This window comes from Scardinius erythrophthalmus (assembly GCF_964197995.2).
Source record: "Scardinius erythrophthalmus genome assembly, chromosome: 13".
NCBI classification, from domain to species: domain Eukaryota; kingdom Metazoa; phylum Chordata; class Actinopteri; order Cypriniformes; family Leuciscidae; genus Scardinius; species Scardinius erythrophthalmus.
In genome coordinates this window covers 14,378,638-14,402,916 of record NC_138233.1, presented here as the reverse complement: position 1 = coordinate 14,402,916, position 24,279 = coordinate 14,378,638, and the positions used below count along the sequence as shown (strand labels likewise).

General features: G+C 36.0%; 2 protein-coding genes across 2 annotated transcripts; one reads left to right on the top strand and one right to left on the bottom strand.

Annotated features, from left to right (window-relative positions):
• Positions 1–285: 285 nt before the first annotated feature.
• tspan6 (tetraspanin 6) lies at positions 286–6,067 on the bottom strand. Its single transcript, XM_081381896.1, has 8 exons — positions 5,787–6,067; positions 4,284–4,472; positions 3,279–3,353; positions 3,109–3,198; positions 1,988–2,149; positions 1,813–1,896; positions 1,642–1,726; positions 286–1,500 (listed from the first exon to the last, which is right to left on the bottom strand). The coding sequence occupies exons 1-7, from the start codon at positions 5,871–5,873 to the stop codon at positions 1,658–1,660; spliced, it is 756 nt and encodes a 251-aa protein (XP_081238022.1). The 5' UTR covers positions 5,874–6,067; the 3' UTR covers positions 286–1,500; positions 1,642–1,657.
• Positions 5,867–22,772, top strand: chrnb5b (cholinergic receptor, nicotinic, beta 5b). Its single transcript, XM_081381895.1, has 7 exons — positions 5,867–5,975; positions 7,713–7,793; positions 19,362–19,507; positions 19,586–19,630; positions 19,697–19,806; positions 20,716–21,679; positions 22,402–22,772. Exons 2-7 carry the CDS (start codon positions 7,751–7,753, stop codon positions 22,546–22,548), a joined length of 1,455 nt encoding a protein of 484 aa, XP_081238021.1. The 5' UTR covers positions 5,867–5,975; positions 7,713–7,750; the 3' UTR covers positions 22,549–22,772.
• Positions 22,773–24,279: the final 1,507 nt, after the last annotated feature.

Here is a 24,279-nt window from a genome sequence, read left to right as displayed (position 1 = left end):
TGATTGACAGGGCATCGGACCAATCAAGCGCCTGCTTTTCATCCGCATCCATGTTTGTCGTTATCTTTTACAAAATACAACCTCTTTACATGATGTAGGTGAGTAAATGATAACAGAATTGTCTTTACTTTAAAAATGGCTCGTGGTGATTAAATAAATAGTGGGATAACCCACAAACTAGTATTTCCCCGGTGTAGTCGTTTGGCCCGTGTCGTATTATCAATAATGCGACCTTCTTTTAAAAATACTATTTCTACTACAGTAGTTTTCATTACTAGTGATAGTAATAGCTATTAACATTTCTTTATATTAAAGTCTTCCTCTGTTCTGAACCATGTATGCAGAGTACAGGTGAATAAATAAACCGATAGCGCCATCTGGTGGCTCTGTGTCTGAAGCTTATGCGCATATAAAAACAGTTTATTATTCCTATGCATTTTACAGTTTGCAAAAATGAAAAATAAAAAACAAACACACGAAAAGGCTGTTGAAAATGTTGTTTTACAAAGACATAAATATCTATAGTCTTTGACGTGCACATGCTCAAAAATAAATCCATATGCCGACAAAGACACAGAGGGTGGTTTATCCGACTTATGACAAAAATGAATGAGCATGAATATGCTGACATAAGTGAAAAGAATAATAGTTTCAAACATAATCTGGATTATACATCACCTTACTTTTCTTACAAATGCAAAGATGTTTTAAACACTTTTCAACCCTGGCATGGATAATTTTGATAGTTGTAGCCTTTTATGTACATGTTAAATATTGTTACCTGATCAACCAGAGTGACAACAGATTTCACATTTCACAGACAAAGTTAAAGAGAGACTACACATTTTCTGTTCAGCACATTACAGCCATGACTTTCAACAACCTTATAATAAACACTATCACTGCTACATTAATAAAGACAGCAAAGAAATTGCAAATAAACATAATTTTCAAAGCAGCAATCCAAATAGAAATGGACATACATGTATTAAAACTAGTTCTTGAAAATGAACTGGTGATGATAAACAGAACTCCATATGTAACATGTGAAGTGGATAACACCTTAATGACCCAAATTACTATAAGGTCATTTTCAAAACATCCTTTTTGGAAAATGCTGAACTTTAAGGTTGTATGCAAGAAAAGTTACAAATATTTTTAATAGATGCAAAGTTTTAGCATGTGTTAATTCCAATGAAACAAAAGTCAAGGTGTACAATACATTATTTACGTCATAACTGACTGTGTGTTCCTGGTTTAAAACATATGCACTTTCTACAAACTTCTGTACATCTAATCACTGTTACATTTACACTCTGGCAAAACGATCGTATCCCTTTGGAATGGGTTATTTCCCTTCAATGTAATTACCAACAAGAAATATTCTTTAAAAAGCAGTCAGAAATCCTCTAAAATGAAATGTTTAGCTATACAGAACACTGAAACTAAATGGTTTCCCTTTGTGTCATGTTCAGCCCTCTGTGATCTGCAGATGATACCCTGTAAACAGACAGAAGTGAGAATAAGAACCCCTAGTAATGCATTTTGTTCAATAATAATAATAATTACTAAAATGACACGTAATAGAAAACTGTGGCATTTAAAAAAGAACACCCTACAGGGAAGAGTAAGAAAATGAACCTGTGGAGGAGAATCGCTACACCATCTCATATTGGTTGTTGGTGATATAGCGAGACAGGCAGCATGCCAAGAATATCCCAATGAGCTGAGGAATTGAATGGCACATAAAAGACATAATTAGGTGCATTACAGACCAGAAACATTTAAAAAATAACTGGGCTTGACGAGTACCTGGAAGAATGCAATTCCAAAAGAAATTCCAGCAATAATACCAAGATTGGCCTCCATCGTTGTAGTCATCAGAGCGAAGCAGCCCTAACAAGAGGAGGAATACATGATTTGATTCCGGTCTTGCAAATAAGGATTATGATTGTGTTGATTTAGTATATTCAGAAACAGTTCTTACCTGTTGATATACCACTGATGCAGCTTTTTTAAGATCCCTAAGTTCTTCAGATGTACAGTTTCCACCAGCAGTCACGTTACAGCAGCTTTTGGGGATGCCATGTTCTCTGAAGTAATCAGTGGTTTCCCAGCTGGTGTAGTTCTTGTCTCCACAGCATTGCAGCTACAAATAACAAAATATTGAATTATGCTCCTCAAAACATTTAAGCGGATTAGTGAAGTTTTACGTAGTCCGGATGTTGTGTATAGAGATGTGCCAATCCGACACGGACCTTTTTTTTTGTTGAATCGGGAATCAGTCAGATGGGACCAATCCAAATTCAATACTGTGCATTATGGTTGTTACTGTTCTGGTTGTAAGTATTATAAAAGCACCATGAATGTGCTCTACACTTTTTCATTATGGTATACTTGGTTTGCTTTAAAAGCATCATCATGAGGCCAGAATGCGCAAAAGTGCCTTTGTGCCGCTCTGCATTGAAGATTTTCATGTGTAGCCAATATATTGGTTCTATCTTATCTACCATTTCTGTTGTCCTATTTCTGTGCCATACATTCCAAAGAAATGCTTTTTATAGTGTGTACATTCATGTAGTAATAACTATCACAAATATATTGTTCATAGGATTTTTCATGCATGTAGCACAAATAGTAATTTGAAATTGTAGTTTTTGTTTTTTTAATTCAACATTTTTTAAACCCATAATTCCACAAGTAAAAATTTTAACTCACATTCACTTAATTTTTATTGTACAAGATTATTGCTGGATATAAGAGGTTCACTGGAACAATAAACAATAAGCAGTAAGTTTAATAAACAAACCATTTAGATACAGCTTTAAGGTTTATTTCAAATCACATTAATATAAAAACCTGTTTCCACCTTACAGGAAAAAAGGTAATTGGGAACTTTTTTTTGTTATTATCTCTCTCTCTCTCTCTCTCTCTCTCTCACACACACACACAGACACACACATATATATATATATATATTTTTTTTTTACTGGTATCACATAGGCATCTGTATTAGCAGATTCTCATTGTTACAGTATCGGTATCAACATGAAAAAGTGGTATTGAACAATTTCTAATTTTGTACTGCTTCCAGTAATACATGCTTACTGTTCTCTGGATCCTGTCCAGATCTTCAGTGTCTTTACCAGTGTATTTTGTTTCAGCACGTGTATATCCTTCTTTAAGCACTGCTTTAATCTAAAAAGAGTACAAACATTATTTGGCTGTAGACAACAGATGGCATATGAATATGTAAAGGTAAAAAAAACCCCAATTACCTCATGTCTGAAAATAAAGCCGGATATACCTGCCACGATTTCAGCTAAGAACACAATAATCAGGAACATAGCATACTACAAGAGAGGAGGGAGAAAGGGAACACGCTTAAAAACAATTAATAATAATGTTGATTGAAAACACAATGCACTTTCAACAAATAGGAGACAAAATACAACCTGAATATCTAAAAATATTCAGATCTTTCAGAAAAATGTCAATCGTCAAACTAAATACGCCAAACTAAATAAATAAATATATAGTTACTCAGTAGGGCTAGCTAGTCTGGGACCAAATGTTGGTCTGCTCCATAGACTGTAAAAAAATGTTGGTCTGCACACATCCGGAAAAGTGAAGCCAAATAATTTTGATCGCCCCCTGGTGGTTGACTGCAATATAGGTCATAAACCCAGCCCTCTCCATGTAATTGAATGAGACCAAAAAAAAAAAAAATTACACTTCAAATATTTTTTTTCTAAAGACGGTTTCTGTTATTTTAGGTAGTATCACGCTGAGTAGTAAGTGTTAGTAATGTTATAAAAACCGGGTGTAACATGATTTACAGCTGTGCTTGTCATTGAATCTGTGGGAGGGGGAGTGTGCGCGGGACCTTGATACCGCGGCTCCACCTCAGGATCACTACTGCGCAGACTCAGGCTCCAAATGATGTAATCAGTGCAACATATCAACGGTTATTTATGGAATGTTTTGGCTTCATTTTTCTATAGTGGAAGGAAGTGGAGAAATGTCACCTATCTTTTTTTCTTCTTTTTTTCAGTCTATGGTCTGCAGTAATAAACATAAAGAAAAAAAGTTTTTATAACAGGTTTGTAGGTTGAAATTAGCATTTTAAGGGGAAATTACGTGCATTTTTCTTGATAGGTCAATTTTATGTCATATAAGAGGATTATCACTTAAGCCATCAAAGTGTACCCTATTCATAAAATGTGCTCCAAATACTTTTTTTTCACATTTATGAAACTTGTTTTATTTAGTTTAGAACGTACCAGCTTTAGCATCCATGGACTTCCACGGCAGGTCGCGAAGCAACCGAACAATCCGAAGATAATGATGATGGCTCCGGTCCCAATGAGGACATATGGTGCATTAGTGCCCTTGTCTGAACTCAGCAGGAGGTCGAACTCCAAATTAACCTTTCCCCATACTCCAACAGCCAACAGGATCACTCCTGTGAACTACAAATGAAGTTAAAAACTCTTCAAAACGTGTTTATGGATTTGCCTGAGGGATTACGGCATCCTGATTCTTGATGACACCCTTGCAATTTCAGCTTCAAAACTCAGACAGTTTAGAGAGAATTAAATAAAAACAGGGAATCTGGGAATGCTCAAGATCCCTGACAACTGTTGTTAGCAAATATAAGCCTTGACCTATTTAGAAAGTGCTCAAAATAAATAAAAGCCAAGTAAAGTAAGATTTTCTTGGGTAGTGCTTTTCTTCTTTACAAAATAAATCACGATGTTGGTGTTTATAATATCTTAATGTCTTTGTCACATTTAGCAGATTAGAGCTTGACTAAAATAATTATACATTTTGCAACAATATAAACAATCAAGCAGTTGTGATTTGCTATAGATTGCGTTATATATATATATATATATATTGTGTGTGGGTAAAGTTGGATACGTTTATACCCAACCTTATATATAGAGCTCTGTGATAATATAGTTTAGATTTTGTGATTCTAAACAATCAAGCACTTGAGATTTGTTAGTACATAGTTGCTTAACGTGAATATACTTTATGTATGTGGATAAAGTATAGTTTTATAATGTATATAAAAACCGGGGTTCAATTTTCGACCATAAGCAAATGATTGCGTCTAAGACTACTACTTATCTTTATCCACTTTCCTTTCTCAGCAAGGCAGCAAGGGTTATAAACATGACCATCTGTCCCCTGCCTGCTGAAAATCACTGTGAAAAGCAATAAATAGTCGAGATAAAAGTGCATCATCGGACTTCGCACCCATTTGGGACACGTTTGATGAACTATTATTTAGTCTATATCAGTTTCCTAATTGAATACGTTATTTGAATAGATCAATGTATTTGAACATCGATCAAAACAGCTGTGTTCCCAAAGTACAAAAAGGCTGAAAAGTTTCATAGGTCTTCCTCTGGAATAAATTATAACTTGTATACTACAATTATGTTTTACTTTATACTTTTGATATATAAAATGTAAAATACAGGAAAAACATCGAATTAATCGACGCATCTTAAACAAGCCGGTAAACAATAAAAGGTCGTCGACGGGATTTATGCAAAGTCTTTCGCTAATCAGAAGTAAATAAACAACTAATTAAAACCTAGAATGGCATCTTGTTTTTGTAAAAGTTAAACGTAGGCTTAGCCAGTTAAAGTCTAAATTAGGATCAAACTAAGAGTAAGACGTGTTAGTTGGCTGAGCCCATTGTTCAGATTGAGTTAGCTGTGCAGATGTAGCCGCCTCAAGCTAACGCAAAGCTGATGAAAACACAAACTCACCCAGAAAATCAGACTGTACGAGATGAGAAATGTCTTCAGACACGTTATCACGGGCTTGGTTTGCAAACGTTCGGATGGAGGGGACATTTCTGCTTTTGTTTTCCCAGCGGATATGGCTGGCGACAGGATTTTTCGATGGAGAGTGCTGGAGGAAAAGTTGCGGATCGGAGTGAGAGAGACTGCGAGTTGGTAAAGTTTTGTTTAGGAACTGAAGGGTGAGGAGGAGGAGGGTGCTGTGGAGTCTTTTCCAGACAGGAAGTCCCAATACAAAGATACAGGACTGGGATCTAGTCTGGGAAAGCTATAAATATAACATTAAAATGGACATACATAAGTTACATAAAAGAAAAAATAGCTGAAAAAATATTGTTCTCCGTTTGAATTGATTGTGATAAAACAAACACTTGCAAATTGGAAATGCGTATTAACCGGATAGAGGGAGATGATTTATTTATATTTTAGATGTAGCTATTAGCCTATGCATTTTTTAACGCATTTGATTAAAATAATAATAATAATATAATAATAATAATGATTCCAATCAAATATTTAACATTAAAAAAACTATCCAAGTAACAACAACAACAACAACAACAACAACAACAACAACAACAACAAAAAAATACTACCTGCATTGATAAAACTCTTTTGAACCCTTTAGAGAAGTTTTGGACTTTTGAATAATTGCTGTAACCAATGAATTTTATTGGAAAATGTGCTTGTATTAGGCTTTGAGTTAAACTATGTCGAAGGACAAAAACAAACAAATAAAGAAATGGTGGCACATTTTTAAACGAGCTTATACTTATCCAAATGTTAAGGGCTTTCTTGTCTTTAACAAGTTTCAATGATTTTACTAATAGTTAACTCTCCCTCTGGTTAAAGTTGGGTTTAAATTTAAAGCATCTGCACGTATCTATAAAAACTTCCCGAGTGACAGCAGGATGTTAAGAACATATATATATATATATATATTTTTATATATATATATATATATATATATATATATATATATATATATATATATATATATATATATATATATATATATATATATATATATATATATATATATATATATATATATATATATATATAAAAAATCTTTGTGTAACAACACAAAGTGTAACAGTGTAACAACTTTTCACCACAAGATGGCGCTATAAGACAAAGACGTGAATGTGCCACGCAATGCGCAAGTAAACAAACACACCGTGACCGCGTGCAAATTATATGAATTGCTTATGACTGGGCAGCAATTCGTTTTCTTCGTAAAAATCAACATTATGTTGTTTTATCACGCTTTAGGTAGATTTCGCCTTTCCCTGTGTCTTTCATAATTCCCTGTAGCAGTCTTCCAAATCAGGCACATTATTCGCATGTCATGGTTTAGTTATTATTAGCGGATCTTACACGTGGTATGTTTTTAGCTCCCAACTAAAAAAAGAGTAGACCTATGTTAAAAGGTTTAGAGGCTAGCATGGGATTCCTTAAAATGATAGTTTCTATGATTATTTTGATTGAATAGTGATCTACAGCTGGTAAATGATTGGCCTGGTTATTAGCAAGGGTTTGTAAGCCTCCAAGACTAAAAGTGAAGAATGAACTTTTAAACTGCAATAATCATTAGCCTACATTGTTCAGTTCGATTTTCAAACAAGTATATGTAAGTGAGTATTTGTTTATTTCATATGTGGCTACACTGTAAAAATATATATTTTCATGATTTACACCTTTTTATTTTATTTTGTCAAATCAACTTAGATAATATGGTTCAGATAATATATTTTGCATTTCCGTAGCATTAACTTAAGTTAAACCAACAATATATTTTTTTTACACTGTACATGGTTTGAAAGGTTTATGTGCACTTTTTAAAATATTTTGGAGATACTATTTTAAATAGATTTTTTTTTCTTTTCTCAGACTGATGCATTTGGCTAGTGTTTCAGCCCAAGCAGAGGATGAATGGAGCAAATTTCACCTGCTGGAGATCAGATGACCGAAGTGAGTAACCATCAGCCAACAGATGCTGAAGAGTAAAGTGGTTTATCCTGGATATGTGGTGGTAAATGCTGTGTTGGAACATGTTGAAAGTCCATGGATGAGTGCTTTTGATGTGTAAACATATAAGGCATCCGAATGGTGAGCTAATGTCAGTTAGCGTTTAAATCTTTATACTGCAGTCTGCTTCAGGCCCCAGACACCTTCCAATGGGGGAATTGGAGCATGAGAGGGATGGCTAACCACACAGTGCTGCAGACAGTCAGTAAAGGGCAATGTGTATGCAGACACGTATGCATTTACAACCGGTCACTCACATTATATCACAACCACAACTATCCAACCATTTCCCATAGGACAAAATCAAGTCCAGTCCTACATTTTTTGTTCTTGTTCGAGAAGCTGTTTTACTCTGATACACGTCAACAATATGGATGGAGAAGACTATCGCAACCTGCTTCATGCCTACTCTACTGCAATTACTGCAGTTTGTTAACTTAACATACATTGTTACTGTCGGTCCCAGAAAATATATCTCCGATACAAAAGAAAGGCTGTGCATTGTTTGTGTATTTAATTATTTCTGTTTGTATCATGTTACGTTATGTGAGATCCTTTCACTTTCACTAAATTAAATTAGCAGCCATTTACCCAACACATTTGGGCTTGGCTGAGTGAGAGAGCCTCGAGTATGTGTTTGTGTACGCATGCACGGCTTAGGGAGTTTAAAGATCCATAGCCACTTTGTAGAACCACTGACCTTAAAGCCTCCTTTGCTCCACACAAACAAATCTCCCTTGTCCTTTCCCTCATTCTTCTCATGCTTTCTTGATTTCTCTCACACTGCACATGGTTTGTAGAAAGACAGGGAGTCCTATTTTGTCCATAACGTCAGGTCTCTGCTTTATACCTCGCTTCAAGGGTCCACTGCTTTGCGCCGTTTTGTGTTATGTCTTTCCCCGTGAGATTTTATGTGTGAGAGATTAATTTGCTTGCGTGATTGGGGTTTTGGTGGTTAATTAAGTTTATCGAAAGTTAATTAAGGAAACAATGCTTTTCTAGCTATACATTTATCCTTTGAAGTGAGCAGCTATTTTATCTAGTGAGAAACTGCAGTAGCCTAAACTGCAATAAGCTCTCCTCATTCTGAACTTGACACTCTAAGCTCTCGTCTATGGATAAAGACGAAAAAGAACCTGAGAGAAAGTGACTGGCAAGAATTGGGCGATCACTCTTTCACAGTGATTTTACAGGTTTTAGTTTCTGCAGTGACATATATTAAAGTCTTGACTACAATTTTTGGGACTATTTCCTTCGTTATTGGCCACCAAAATGATGCTGTTAATTTGACATGTTGACTATAGCGTCACACTACATGGGGTAAGTTGTCACTATAACAACCTGCTATTAAACAGTCTATTATAGGCTATTCAGCAACATTTAAAAAGGAAAACAATTCTGAAATACAGATTGAAACGGCAAAAATAACATTGAAAAATATTGAACGACCTGCAACTCATAAAACTTGCGTGACAAACTGCACATAAAAATACCTTGTTTATTAGTTGATTCCTGTCCGAATGTACATGACATTGTGGGTTTATGGTGTTTTCCTGTTTACTCAGCAGATATAGCAAAAAAATATGATGAAATTGGAAAGTTTGGTGGGCAAACTTATTACATTTAAACTAGCAATATACAAAGCCACTGCTAGAGAAACTTATTTTTGTAATGTCAATGCAATGCCAGTGTCTCCCATAATGTGGCAAAGTGAATAACCAACTAGTGTAAATATGTAGGCTATTTAATAAAGTGTTGTCTTATGCTTCATGGTGCAGAACACACAACCAGTAAACTCTCCTCCCCCGTGACGCACACTTAGCCAATTGCCCATGCAAACCACCGTGGCAATTTACAGTCCTTTTAACGTGCAGTTGAGTCTGTAATTATCATTATATTAGCACACCGGGCCAACAACAATTGCTCTCGCTCTAAAACGCTAGGCTATAATATTTAAAACGACATTAAAATCGATGACATTCGACATATGGGGAAAACAAACGGACTGTGAAATGTATTTAAGTTTTAGAAGCCTTGTTATTTCATAAGTTCATGACTTGATTGCATTCGCGGATGTCAAGTCTCCCGCGCGCGCAAGAGAAGGACAGTCTGCCGAGTGCGCGTGAGTCAGTTCGCGTGCAGAAAAGAAAATCCCATAGATCTTTTATCATTACGCACGTGTTTGTGGGAGAATATCACTGAAAAGGCACCGGACAACTCTTCAGGCGTAAGAAGCGCCAATCTGAGTGCGTAACAAGCCTGGATTGCTCATTATCGCGTATACAAATCTGTTTGTCTTAATCGCAGGGACTGTCGTGAAGTGTACGGGGAAAATGGATCTTTAAAGGCGCGATCTTTGTTTGTCAGTTGACGTAAGTGTGGACGGAGAGGCTCGTACAGGAGATGGCAGTTCCGATGGCTTCAGGACTTTGGTTTGTCGCGCTCACCGTGGCGAGTAAGCAAGCATCTCTTTTTTCTATTGGTGTGTGTTACTTGCAATGGTCAAATGCATTATCATTCAAATTTACGCTCTTAACGTTACGATTAAGTCTTAAATGTGCTTTTTTTTTTTTTTTTTTTTTGTATTTAGGTTTTTGAATATGGTTAGTGAAAGCGTGTTTTTTTAAAAATTATTTCTGGTCAAAATTTGTCGTCCAAAAATTGCCAATAAGACAACTGAGAACAATAATTTAGCACATTATTATTATTTTTTAAATATTTAAATATATAACAAACAACTATGAGGAAAATGCAAAAAATAAAAAATAAAATAAAGATTGTTTCTTTTAACTTTAACTAATTGAATAATTAAAACTTAATGTACCGCTATATTGTGAATCAGTCAGTTGACTGTTTTCCCACTTGTAACAAATGGTGAAATGAAATTTATATTATGGGCATGATGACAAATATGAGATGGATCTAATTTTTATATTGAATTAATAATAGACATTACCTAATGTTATACTAAATATGCTAGTTGGCTGGACAGGTATTGCTTTTATGAAGTTTTGACAGACATGTTTTTACAGAAGGGAAAACGAGAATTAAATGGCTCTGGGTATGTGACTATTTACACCAAACATGTAAAAGATTCACATGACATATCAATACAGTCTGCACTTTCATTTATAGTTGACAACTCTTTGCAAATTAAATCAGCAAGTGTCTAGATCTGTAACCAGTGGGATTAAAGGGGTTAAATTGGGCCAGTCCACACGTTCTCTGTGCCCCATAGCTCAGTTCACTCACAGATCCGTTTCCAGCTGTGAAGTACCACGTCAGTGCCCACACAGCAGTCTTTTGTGAGTGCATCATGTTTCATTGAGTACGAATGATGAAGTCTTGACTTTTAATCATTTAAAATCATCGATCAGACTCACACTGAACATTAAATAACTATAAGATTATTTACAGTTTGGTTGCCACCAAAATGTTACATGCATTTGCTTGATCCACAAGTAGTGCAGGTAAACTTGAGCAAATGTACAATTCAGTATTAGAGTGTCTTTTTCAGTCAGTTTCAGGACATGCATTGTAATAGCATGTGTATATGTGTGTGTGTTTTGGTTCTTGAGGCATGCTTACTCTGTCATAACTCTGATTAAATCTTTTGCTCAGTGAGTCAGAGTTGCAGAGGGTCTCTTAAACGCGTTCATGAATGCGCGTACACGCACATACAGAACAGAACTTCAGGATAGCTTGTTTCTGTGGACATCTTGTTTTGAATGCATTTCTTGCACTACTTTCTTTCCACATGCACATACGAACAAAACTCCTTTGAATGTATTTTTTCATTAAATGCCTGAATTGACTTGCTTTATTGCTTAAACATTCCGTGTACAACCCCAAATCCAGAAAAGTTAGGACATTTTGTAAAATAAAATCAAGAATCTGTGAGTTGTTAATTCTCTTTCAACTTTAAAGTACAAAGAAAAGATATCCAATGTTTTCAGGTTTCCAACAGGTGAATTGGTAGTAGGTGAGGGGATTGTGATTGAGTGTAAAAGGAGCATCTCAGTCTTTGCAAGCAAAGATGGGTCATGGCTCATCACTTTGTGCCAAATATCATGAGAGAATTGTCAATTCAAAAATCATATTTCTCAATGGAAGATGGCAAAGAATTTAGGTATTTTACCATCTACCCTACAATCTCAGTCTGTGCAATGCAGGAGACCTCTGTTGAATCTGCTTGACCTTTGAGCCCTCAGGTGACATTGCATGAGAAACCGTCATGCTGCTCTGTTAAATACAGCCACATGTGCTCAGCAGGACTTTGAATAACTGAACACAGTCTGACGCTGCATCAAGAAATGCCTCTTGAATCTGTTACACAAGGAGAAATCTATACATCAGTTTGATGAAGAGATGCTGGCAAGTTCTCTGTGCCCGAGCTCATCTCAGATGATCCGAAACACAGTGGAAATGTGTGCTGTGGTCAGATGAGTTCACGTTTCAGCTGGTTTTTGGGAAAAACAGACATTGAGTTCTCAGTCTCAAAGACGAAAGCGACCATCCAGACTTTCATCAGCGTCAGGTACAAAAGCAAGCCTCTGTAACGGAATGGGGATGCATTAGTGCAAACGCCATGTGTGACTTGCATGTGTGTGAAAGATTTTACAGACATTTCATGGCATCAAGATGACATCTTTCATGGGAAGCAAGACAATGCCGGGCCTCATTCAGCATGTGCTACAACAGAGTGGTTGCGCAGACGCTCTTTTGTAGAGTGGATGTGCTTGACTGCCTTCCTAACAGTCCAGATCGGTCTCTTATTGAAATTCCATGGCCCATCATGAAAAGCAGAATCAGACAATGATGACCTCAGACTGTTGAGCAGCTGTCATGCATCAGGCGAGATTGGGCAAAAATTCCTTTTAATAGTAATCTAAAGTTGCTTTGAATGCAACAACGACATGCTTTGCCCAATAAATGGAAGTCAGGTTATCTAAACCAGGTTTTCTACAATTTGGTCAAGTTATAATCTCTGTTGGAATTGAGAAAATATTCTGTTATTGCAGAAAATGTGTGACATACTTAAAGCCCCACACAGTCTTAGATTCTTAATGAAAACTGAAATGTGGTGAAAAGCCTTCAGCAGAAAGAATGCGTCTGATCGAGAGTGAGAGAAAGCTCAAAACGCCCTCTTTTAGAGTAAAAGGGTAGCATGAAGTGGAATTGACACTCACACGCTGCCAAAGCCACTACCATAAATGGTGGCATTAGGGCAACTGTAGGGCCACAGCTACTGAATATGTGTATAAATGTTTGTGTAAGTTGTTTGATGCAGTAAAGCTTGGCCACAGATGGAGAAGCTTTTAATAATTTAGTTGGTGGATATTTATGCCATTCAAACAATAACGCATTTGCTGATACACACTGGTTAAGCACCGCCCTGTCAAACCGTAGAGCACTGTATTGAACTGTATTAACTCAGAATGGGAAGTGTTTATGTGCATTATGTGAATGCTATGCTATCCCCAGTAAAGTATTCTGAGAGTTAGACTAGGTCTGTGTGTGTTTGTCTGTGTTGGTGTGTGTATCTGTTGTTGCTGTCTGTGTGATGAGGTAGGTTTTATTTTAGTGCAGTTGAATTATTCACGGAGCTGAAGTGCACCGGGGTGGAAAAGGCAACTGTGTGTGTGTGTGTGTGTGTGTGTTTTGTATAATCTTGAGATGGTGCAAGTTTGTGTTTCTTTCCAAGGCCCTGGCCTGTCCTGCCTCGGTTGTTTAGGAGTGTGTGTATTTTTGTGAAGAGCCCTGTAGCAGGACATGGGGCTTGTCTGAGCAAGTCAAGTGTTTTAGAAACACTTTTTTTCATAGGGTTTTAGATATTAGTCACCACTGTAGACAGCATTATCCACACTGAATAGTCATGTCAAGTTATTGTGTTTATGCTGAGGATGGTGTAATCTCTAACAGTTAAATAGTGTTGTCACAATACTGGAATTTCTATATCTGGAATTTCAACTTCAATACGATACCTTGAAAAATGTTGATATTCAATGCCATTTTCGATACCATGGATATATACTGCCTTACATTTGTTATGTCATCATTTTTTGATAATTTGGGTAATTGATTTGAATCGTTGAACTACATAAAAAAAAAGACAAGTAAAAAATCGGTAATAAAATAAGAATAAATAAACAAATTGCAAACGATAGCACAAATATATACAATAGAATAAAGAGACAAATAAAATAGTCATGGTTTTTGAGTTTTTCAGGTGGGTCAAACAGTATTCAGGTAAGAAATACTAATTAAAGTAATCAAATATAAAATAAAACTGGATAGTTTCCATTGTAAAAATTAAATACAGATTAATGCTTACAATTAAAGTTACAAAAGTTATTCAGTCAAGAGCAGCAAGTGATTTTCTCGTTGTCTTTTGTTCTTTGATTAACATGACAGATGTCCGCAGGTTTATTAGGCTGCTGTCACTTTAATAGCTTATGCACAGATCCAATACATTGTTACACAACATGCGTTTCCTCTCAACTATTTCCATTCCAAAACTGACTATTTACATGAATATTCTACTCGGCAAGACAGGCATTTTGACACTGTTTTGTAAAAGTAGTCAATTTGGTAGCCGTGAGCTGTTTGAAAGGCGCTTTATGATATCTCCACTTATAAATAGATCAGTGGTGCATGCGCTTTTGGTGTAAGCGTGAAACCAGCGAGAATGACTAAAGTTATGTGCAATACATACACAATTCAACTGGAGCGAATGAGACGAGTGAGTCCATTCGCGTTGGAGAGAAGAGTGAGAATGCGCAGCTGTTATCTGTGTATCGATACTGCAGAAAAGGAATATTGGAACCGTTTCAGATATTTCAATATCGATACATATCTAAATATTAGAGATGCACCGATATGAATTTTCTCAACCGATACCGATAGGCGATTATTCAGAATGATATGGCCGATGCAGATACCGATAGTTTGTTTTTTCTTAAGGATAAAAAAATTAATTTCTCATTTGCTACACTATAATATTAGAGGTTAAAATTAACAACAGAGCTATTATATTCAACTGCTACTTATTTACAGATATAATATTTAAGGTCCTTTCACACTGGATGCGATTTTGACGCACGAATAATTCGCGCAATGGTTTTATTTTTTGATCAGCTGTTTGTGTAATGAGCGCTTCCACACCGAACGCGAATGTGCTGCGGCGAAAAAAAGACTTTTATTTTTTCCGCTTCGATGGCGATTTTTTTTTACTTTTGCGGCGACAGAAAAGGCTTCAGCCAATCGCATACTACACTGACAATGATTGTGTGGCGTAGCGTTGCCAACCAACTCGGTTATAACGGTTATGCATGTTGTGTGATAGTTTTCGTTGTTGTATATTCCTGTGCTGTGTTGGCTAGAAGGCTAAACTACATTTGGAATAGAAAGCTAATCGTCAAAGATAGAGATAGAGACCGTGTTTACGCAGCTCATGTGATGGGTTTTGACGCTAAAGGCCCTTTCACACCGGATGCGTAACGAAAAAGCGAATAGTTCGTGTGCGAATAGTTCGCGTCAAAACTCATCACATGAGCCGCGTAAACACTATCTCTAGTCTCTATCTTTGACGATTAGCTTTCTATCCCAAATGTAGTTTAGCCTGCTAGCCTACACAACACAGGACTATCCAACAACTTTTCGCCACAGCACATTCGCGTTCGGTGTGAAAGCACTCATTACACAAACAGCTGATCAAAAAATAAAACCATCGCGCGAATTATTTGTGCGTAAAAATCACGTCCAGTGTGAAAGGGCCTTAACTGTTCGCACACGAACTATTCGCTTTTTCGTTGCGCATCCGGTGTGAAAGGGCCTTTACTTACAAATAAAAGCTGAAATGTTTGTATAGGCTACAACTCAGTTACACATATAAGGTAGTTTTCATAAGCACTTGCCTTCATGGCAAATTTATTCAAACATACATATTTAATTAACAGTAAATAAGTGGTTTTTTTTTTAAGCATTTACCTCAGGAAAGTCATCCAAGCTAACTAACAAACGGATGACTTTCCTGAGGTAAATGCAACATTAAGTGAAATTGTTTACAAGCTTCACAAGCAAGTTTTATTGACATCTTTCCACGGTTGAAACACAAATTGAGTGATTACATGAGACATCATACAGATTTCGGTAAGTTGTACTGTAACTTTCAACTTACCTTTCTGATATTCATGCATGTTTTTCTAGATATAATTTGTATTAAAGTGGAAGAATAGACTTGCGCTCCGCACTGCTGTTTGAACTGAGGCACTGTCACATCACATAAAAGAGTGTCAAAACGGCATTTATTGTTTGAATTTCGTGATAAAGATGACACTGTTTCTTTTTAGAAGTAACAAAGCACAGACCTATTTGTGATTAATTGGGTGAGAGGTGCGCTACAAATAATGTTTAGTAAGTTAGCTATAGACCTTATTCAGAGCAGTGCCATGACAGGTATGAAAGTGAGGCTGTGAGGGATAGTCTTGCCTTGTTTCCAATGGCATGCACTGTAAAAAGCTGTATAAAACTCCTAGATTACTTACAATTTTCCACAGCTTATATTGTCGGGAGTTTTTTGTCAACTGAAATGTCTTGGAAATATATTTTTCCAGAGTTTCATGAGCAGAACAATCCAAAAACACATTAAATAACAGTACAGCCCGTCCCTCACAGCCCCGCTTTCATTCCCATTAAAAATCAAAGATGGCGCTGCTGTGAATAAGATCTATAGGGAAAATCTGGCAACCCTGGCTTGAACTACGGGTGATAGGGTCAAATAGAGTCTGCTTTTATGTAGCTATTTTTAGCTGTTAATGCGTCATTGTCACATTAACTTGCCCTAACTAACTCAACATGAGAGATTTTCTTCACACACAGTGTGAGTTGCAGTCCGTAATGTTTTGACAGGATATAATCGGCGCTGATCATCGGCTGTTTTTAAACAATCCACCGATGGCCGATGCTAGTGAAAATACTTACTTTTATCAGCCGATCCCGATTGTTGGCAGATACATCGGTGCATCTCTACTAAATAACAATATTTTTGACTACACTACTAAAGCTTAGTAAGTTATATTATATAACCCGTAACATAACAGTTATATTATATATTTTGATGCACTTTTGAATATGCAAGATAAGTAAACAAACACAGAACAATGAATAGAATGTATTGGTTTACATTCAAATTCACAATGAAAGTCACTTCAAAACTTTTTTTTTTTAATATTTAAATCTTATAGTAATCTGATATTTACTATTGACTAGAATCTGTTCCTGTATGTTTCCCACAATGCGTAACATGATGCAACTGAAAACAAAAACTAACATGGTTACTGCTTTGTTTGTGGTGTTCATTTATGGTCATGCCATTTTGCTCACTAACCTCTCATTAGGATAATTACTGTCAGACTCTTATTCTGTAATATGAGAGCTTGTGATAAAGAGAATGTGTGCTGATGGAGCAGTGATGGGCTGAACTGCTGACTCATGTTTGGCATTAAAGAATGATCGTCCCCATAGGGTCTTAATGGGAGATGTGGCATAGGGCTTCTATGACCCTCTGCAAGCTGTCCCTGAATCACGAGGATTGTTGCTTCTGTGCATCTTATTTACAAATGAATGGGGCTCATTATGTAACTGTCTGGATTCATAATGGATGTGTCAGTTCTTTTGAGGGGGGTTAATGTAATTTGACATTTTAAAGAGACATTTATCACAGGTAGCATCAACATGCGCTTAGAGAGATTCTTACAACAGATTGTTATTGCCTTGTTTTTGGAGATATGTTTCTAATAGAGCTGTCAATTGATTCATTAATTATATGATCATTTCATGTCACTATTTGCTGAGAAGAAATACAGAAGCTAAATACATTATTAAGACAGGCCATAAAGCATTGAAAAAAAAGTACTGTGTCTTTAGTATTTAAAAATAGTTAATTTATCTGAACATACGCAGTCTGGGACCTTTGCCATTTCAATGACATAAAAAAGTGTTCTAAAAAGGTGGCTGACTAAGATAATGTTTACTCTCATCTTTGAGATATTCTTGGAGAGTTTCAGAGGTTCTGCTTCATTTGCACATGGCTCCCAAAATTGCTTATCATGGTGTTCATTTAATTTCTCGCATGTTTCAGCTGTACTTGTTGAGCTGTTAGTCAGATGGAGTATGTCTCGCTGAGCACAGGCTGGGTGATTGTGTGTTGAATGCTGACTGCTGCCCCAGTGCTTCTTCTGTCAACTTCAATCTTGTAGTCTCTGTTCTCGTTGTCCCTACAGTGCACTGCTTTTCCGCAGAGTGATGTCATTTGTCCCGACTTGCTGTCCCTTAGAGACAGTGGTACAGAAACACCAGTAGAGTTTTGGGCTTTCTCTTTTGCTTCTTTCTGAAACTTACTTTTTGGCCTGCCTATTTTGATGTGCATATTGTATCCGTTAACTCTTTTTTTTTTTTTTTTACACGTTTACACGTTAGATGTAAATTATGCATAATTGCATGCAACTAGGCCTAATCCAAACCTAATTTAATCCTATAGTAAATACATGTTGTTAAGTAATATTACTCTGTTCTTAGATGTATAACAATAACACCCTAAAATAAAGTGTAACATAGTGTATACAATTACCCTTTTGGTACATTTGCTAATAATGGGTAAATTTAGAAAATCCATCAGTTTTTAATGGCCATGAAACTATTTTTCTTATTATTTCCTTAAATTATAATTCTATGTATATGACCATGAATTTATTTAGCTGTTATTTGAAGTAAAAAAACAAACAAAGAAATATTCTGAAGTTATGACAACATTAGAAACTTGAAACCAGTAGAAAAGAGCTTTGTTAAACATTTGATGGTCAATTTTTCTTCTACGTAAAGGCTGTTAGAAGACACATAAAAATAATTGAGTTTTATTTATTTAGAAATTTTTTCTTTTTCTTTTTTTTAAGTTACACTACCATTCAAAGTTTAGGGTTGCTGAGTTTTTTTTAATGTTTTTAAAAGAAGTCTCTTACACCATGTCTACACTGGACACAACAGTTGTCGCAACAGCTTAAGGCTGTCTACACAGGATGTGATGTAGCTACTGTTGCAAATTCATTTGTTCTTCATGCCAGAAGGAGCATGAGCGCTTGAAGTATGTCAGAAATAGAACGGAGCATCAGTTTACTGTAGGAGATTGAGTCTGAGTTGCGCCGCATTCAGTGTAGACAGCATCGTTCATTATAATGTGTTCTATTGTCTTTTGTCGATTCACGGCGATTGCGTCCGGTGTAGGCATGGTGTTATGCTCATTGCTCACCAAGGCTGCATTTATTTGATTAAAAATATAGTAAAAAAATCTTAATCTTATACCGGTAGAGTATAATATATTGATGGTGTTTGAAATTCTGTGCTTATTACATACGTATGTGTAGGTTATTTAGATAAATCCCGAATAAACAATTACTTCCATTTCAAATTCAAAACCTCTTTTAAAACAAAACAGTGTATGTCTGTGTTTTTCAGCTGTATGCTGTGCAGAGGTGGAGGAGCGGTTGATAAACTATTTACTCTCCCCTGACCGATACAACAAGCTGATCCGGCCGGCGATCAACAAGAGCCAGCAGGTCACCATTGCAATCCAAGTGTCCCTTGCCCAGCTCATCAGTGTGGTGGGTTGAAACGTGAAAAGCTGCCTCACATTGCTTATTTGATTATATCAATGTTATATGTTAATGTTTGTATTTCAGAATGAAAGAGAGCAGATCATGACCACCAACTGTTGGCTTACTCAGGTATGAGCAGTGAAACTTTTTGTGTTCGGGTAGTAGTTTTCTTTCTAAGGCGTGTGTCTTTTGCAGGTATGGAATGATTACCGGTTGATGTGGGATCCAGAGGAGTATGAAGGGATCAGGAAAGTCCGCCTTCCTTCCCAGCATATATGGCTGCCTGACATTGTCCTGTACAACAAGTGAGAAACTTTCTAGCACTTAAAGTACACCATGATATTTTATTCTGATTTAATTTGAACTTGTTAACACTTAAAGGGACAGTTCACCCAAAAATCTATTTACTTTACACTCATGCCATTCTAAACCTGAATGACTTTCTTCTGCGGAAAACAAACTGTTGAAAAATTTTCACACTGCACTTAATCCCAAGTTATTGTTGTTCTATAGACTGCCTTTAACCCCGGGTAAAGGAACGTTTCACAATTGGAATTTAGAAGCGGGGTTAGCATCGCTTTTTACCCTGAGTTATGAAACCCTGCTCCAGAGCAGTGTTAGCACTGCTTTTGTGGTGTTATTCATGTGCTGTGGACAGTCAGGGAAACAAAGCATGTTGTATAAACAGTAGTTTCTGTGTTTGAGGGGAAAAATGGCGACAGAAAACTGAAGAAGAGACCGTTTGATTCTTACCTTTATAGACCCAGGGTTAACTATTTAAATTATGAAAAGCCCTAAAGTCAGTGGGGTCAAAAACCACACTGGACCTCATTGACTTTCATTTGTATGGGCAAAAAAAAGAAGTCATTTTCAAAACATCTGTTGTGTTGTGCGCTGCTGATGCTATCTCTTTAAATAATTTAGAAGAGGTTTTATTTATGCAAAGGTTGAATCCTTATTAAAAATACAGGTGGCAGTAGGTGACTTATTTTGCAATCTTTTTACAATGCTGCATCGACGCAGGATTTGGGCAGGGTTTAACTTTGTCCAAGGACAGTTATTGCGTTAATCTCTGGAACATGATGATGCAAAAATAAACACTCGGGATAATAGTATCAGCTTTGAGTTTCACCTTTATTATGCACTTTATCATTCACAAAATAGGATACTTATTTAAAACAACAAATTTAAAACAATGTGTTTGTCATTTTTAGTGCTGATGGGACATACGAAGTGTCTTTCTACTCCAATGCAGTCGTGTCAAATAACGGTGAGGTTGCCTGGCTACCACCAGCCATTTATAAGAGTGCCTGTAAAATTGAGGTCCGGGACTTTCCCTTTGACCAGCAAAACTGCACACTCAAGTTCCGCTCATGGACTTATGACCACACAGAAATCGACCTCATCTTGCTGTCAGACTTTGCCAGCCGAGATGACTTCAAGCCAAGCGGTGAGTGGGATATTGTCTCCTTGCCTGGTCACAAAAATGAAGACCCTAATGACATCACGTATTTGGATATAACTTACCATTTTATCATCAGACGCAAACCTCTGTTCTACACCATTAACCTAATCATCCCCTGTGTTCTTATCACTTCACTGGCCATCTTAGTTTTTTACCTACCGTCAGACTGTGGGGAGAAGATGACTTTGTGTATTTCTGTTCTTTTGGCCTTAACTGTGTTCCTCTTACTGATTTCCAAAATCGTACCTCCAACCTCACTCGCTGTGCCCCTCATTGGAAAGTACTTGATGTTTGCAATGGTGTTGGTGACTTTTTCAATTGTTACAAGTGTGTGTGTGCTAAACGTGCACCATCGGTCCCCAAGCACACACAATATGCCCAAGTGGGTCAAATACTACTTCCTGAGCCGTTTGCCTGATTTTCTCTTCATGCGACGACCAGGAGAGTCCAACAAACGAGAGAAATTCCGCACGAAGCACGAGCAGTGCTCTTCATCTGATCTCCCAGCGAAAAGTGAGACTGATGAGACTGATTCCACCTTCTTTGTCAATGAAGATTCTGCCAAACACATTGGTTGGAGACCTGGAGAGTTGCAGGAAAACACAGAGTTTCGTAAGCGAATGGCAGTAAAGTGCCCTGTGGACATCGAGGAGGCTGTGAAGGGAGTCCGATACATTGCTGACAAGATGAAGAGTGAGGATGATGATGAAGGGGTGAGTGCTGGATTGGCTTTCACTCAAATATACTGAAAAAAAAAGATCGATGGACCAAATTAAATTGAGGACATCTGTTCTCAGTGATTTAAACTAATAATATTATTATTAATAATAATAATAATTATATATATATATTCAAACAGATGAAATATATATATATATATATATATATATATACACATACATACCTACATACATACATACATACATATAAACAGATGAATATATATGTGTGTATGTATATATATATATATATATATGTATATATATATATACTGTATATATACATATATATATATACACATACAAACACAATATATATAGAGATTTTTTAATTTTATAATATATTGTTAAAAATATATTTTTATTTAATATATTTTTATTTTACACATATATAAAATAAAATATATTTTTATTTTATTTATATATCTATGTATTTATGTATGTATGTATGTATGTATGTATGTATGTATGTGGGACATTTTATATATTTTTGTATGCTTACAAAATTAACTACAATTTTACAACAACCACCCACGCAAAATGAATTCCTGGTTTTGGTGCATACCTCATATATATGCTAAATAATAATCAACACTATAACATGTAACTTCTAAACAATACAGATCATTTCTTTTGAGTTTTTCAGATACATTTATTTACATTTTATTTCACAAATGAATTCAAATTAATCAGTGCATATTCTGTCTTTCTCACAGATTGTCGAGGACTGGAAATACGTGGCTATGGTGATTGACCGTCTGTTTCTCTGGATCTTTATTTTAGTGTGTGTTACAGGAACCCTCGGCCTCTTTACGCAGCCGCTCTTCAAGAGTTATAACACACCCAGCACTGATGATTTGTAGATCACTTAAAGTCAGACCAGCTTCAACCCAACCCACATATGTTTATTTTCAGTGCACACCCCACAACCCTGACTTATCATGAACTTGACATGACATCCTGCTTATTTTAGTAAATACTATAGCAAACCGAACAATGGACTTCAAACCTGACACATTTCATAAAGCATTAAGCTCTGTGTACCATTCAATGCACAATGACACAAAGTTCTTAGATGGCGTTGAGTCAGAGCACAATACTGGACACACACTGAATATTTATCTGCCTCTAACACTGACCCGAACTCAAAAACCCTTCAGAGCTGTCATTCATCCACAACATTTAGCCCAGGAGGCCTCAGCATTCTCTAACCTTTCATAGAAAATAACTCCCCAAATCCCCAAATGTCTCCAAACCAACACTCCTCTTGACTTGATTTGTCAAAACTGTTTTTCTGAAACGTATTCTAATTTTCAGAAATTCTCAAAATGTTCATGTGCTGGATGAGGAACTCATTATAGACCTGAAACCTGTTTAAGATGCTTTGATGCATCAAGACTACAGTATATACTGTCTTTTAATATAAGTCAATCCTAGCTCAAAAGAGACGTGGCTATAATAATAATAATAATAATAATAATAGTAATAATAATAAGCTGTCTACTGGAACATAGATTTCACACATGCATGTACCGTTCTTTAACACACATTTTCAAGACCCCCCCCCCCCATTATACTGTTAGATTGGTTTAAAAGTTAGATAGGCAGCTTCTTGCAATAGCATTTTGATTGACAGATTTACAGACAGATTTTTGAACTTGCTGTCGTTGGAATTACTGATGAGTGCTTAACATATAATTATCATGTCATTTTTTTTATGATGATTATGTGATATATTAAGAGAAGTAAATTAAAACCATACAAAATTGTGTCATGTTTGCGCTTTCATTTACGTACATTTTACTGCTGATGTGTAGTATGCATATAATTCATTTATCTTTAGCCATAAGGGCCAGGAAAAATCTCTTCAGGTAATTTGGTTAATTAGTTAACATTAGTTAACTATCCTAAGAATAAACAATACTTCTACAGCATGTATTAATGTTAGTTAATATTAGTTTCAACATACATTATTCAAATCAAAGGTTGTATTTGTTAACATTAGTTAATGCACTGTGAACTAACATGAACAAACAATGAACAGCTGTATTTTTTATTAACTAACTGGTTGAAATTCTTTTATTTTACGTAGGCTATGTCGTAATAACGAGATGTTATATGTCGTTTTTACGACATAAGATCTGGTTATTACGAGAAAAATATGTCGTTTTAACAACATAAGATCTGGTTATTATGAGATAAGATCTCGTTATTACGAGAAAAATATGTCGTTTAAACGACATAAGATCTCGTTATTACGAGAAAATATGTCGTTTAAACGACATAAGATCTTGTTATTACGAGAAAATATGTTGTTTTAACGACATAAGATCTTGTTATTACGACATAAGATCTCGTTATTATGAGAAAAATATGTATTTTAAACGACATATCTCGTTATTACGAGAAAATATGTCGTTTTAACAACATAAGATCTCGTTATTACGAGAAAAGATCTCGTTATTATGAGAAAAATATGTCGTTTTAACGACATAAGATCTCGTTATTATGGAAAAGATGTTGTTAAAACGACATGATCTCGTTATTCCGACATAATTGAGGGGAAAAATAATATGTATGTGGCAGCAATGCGT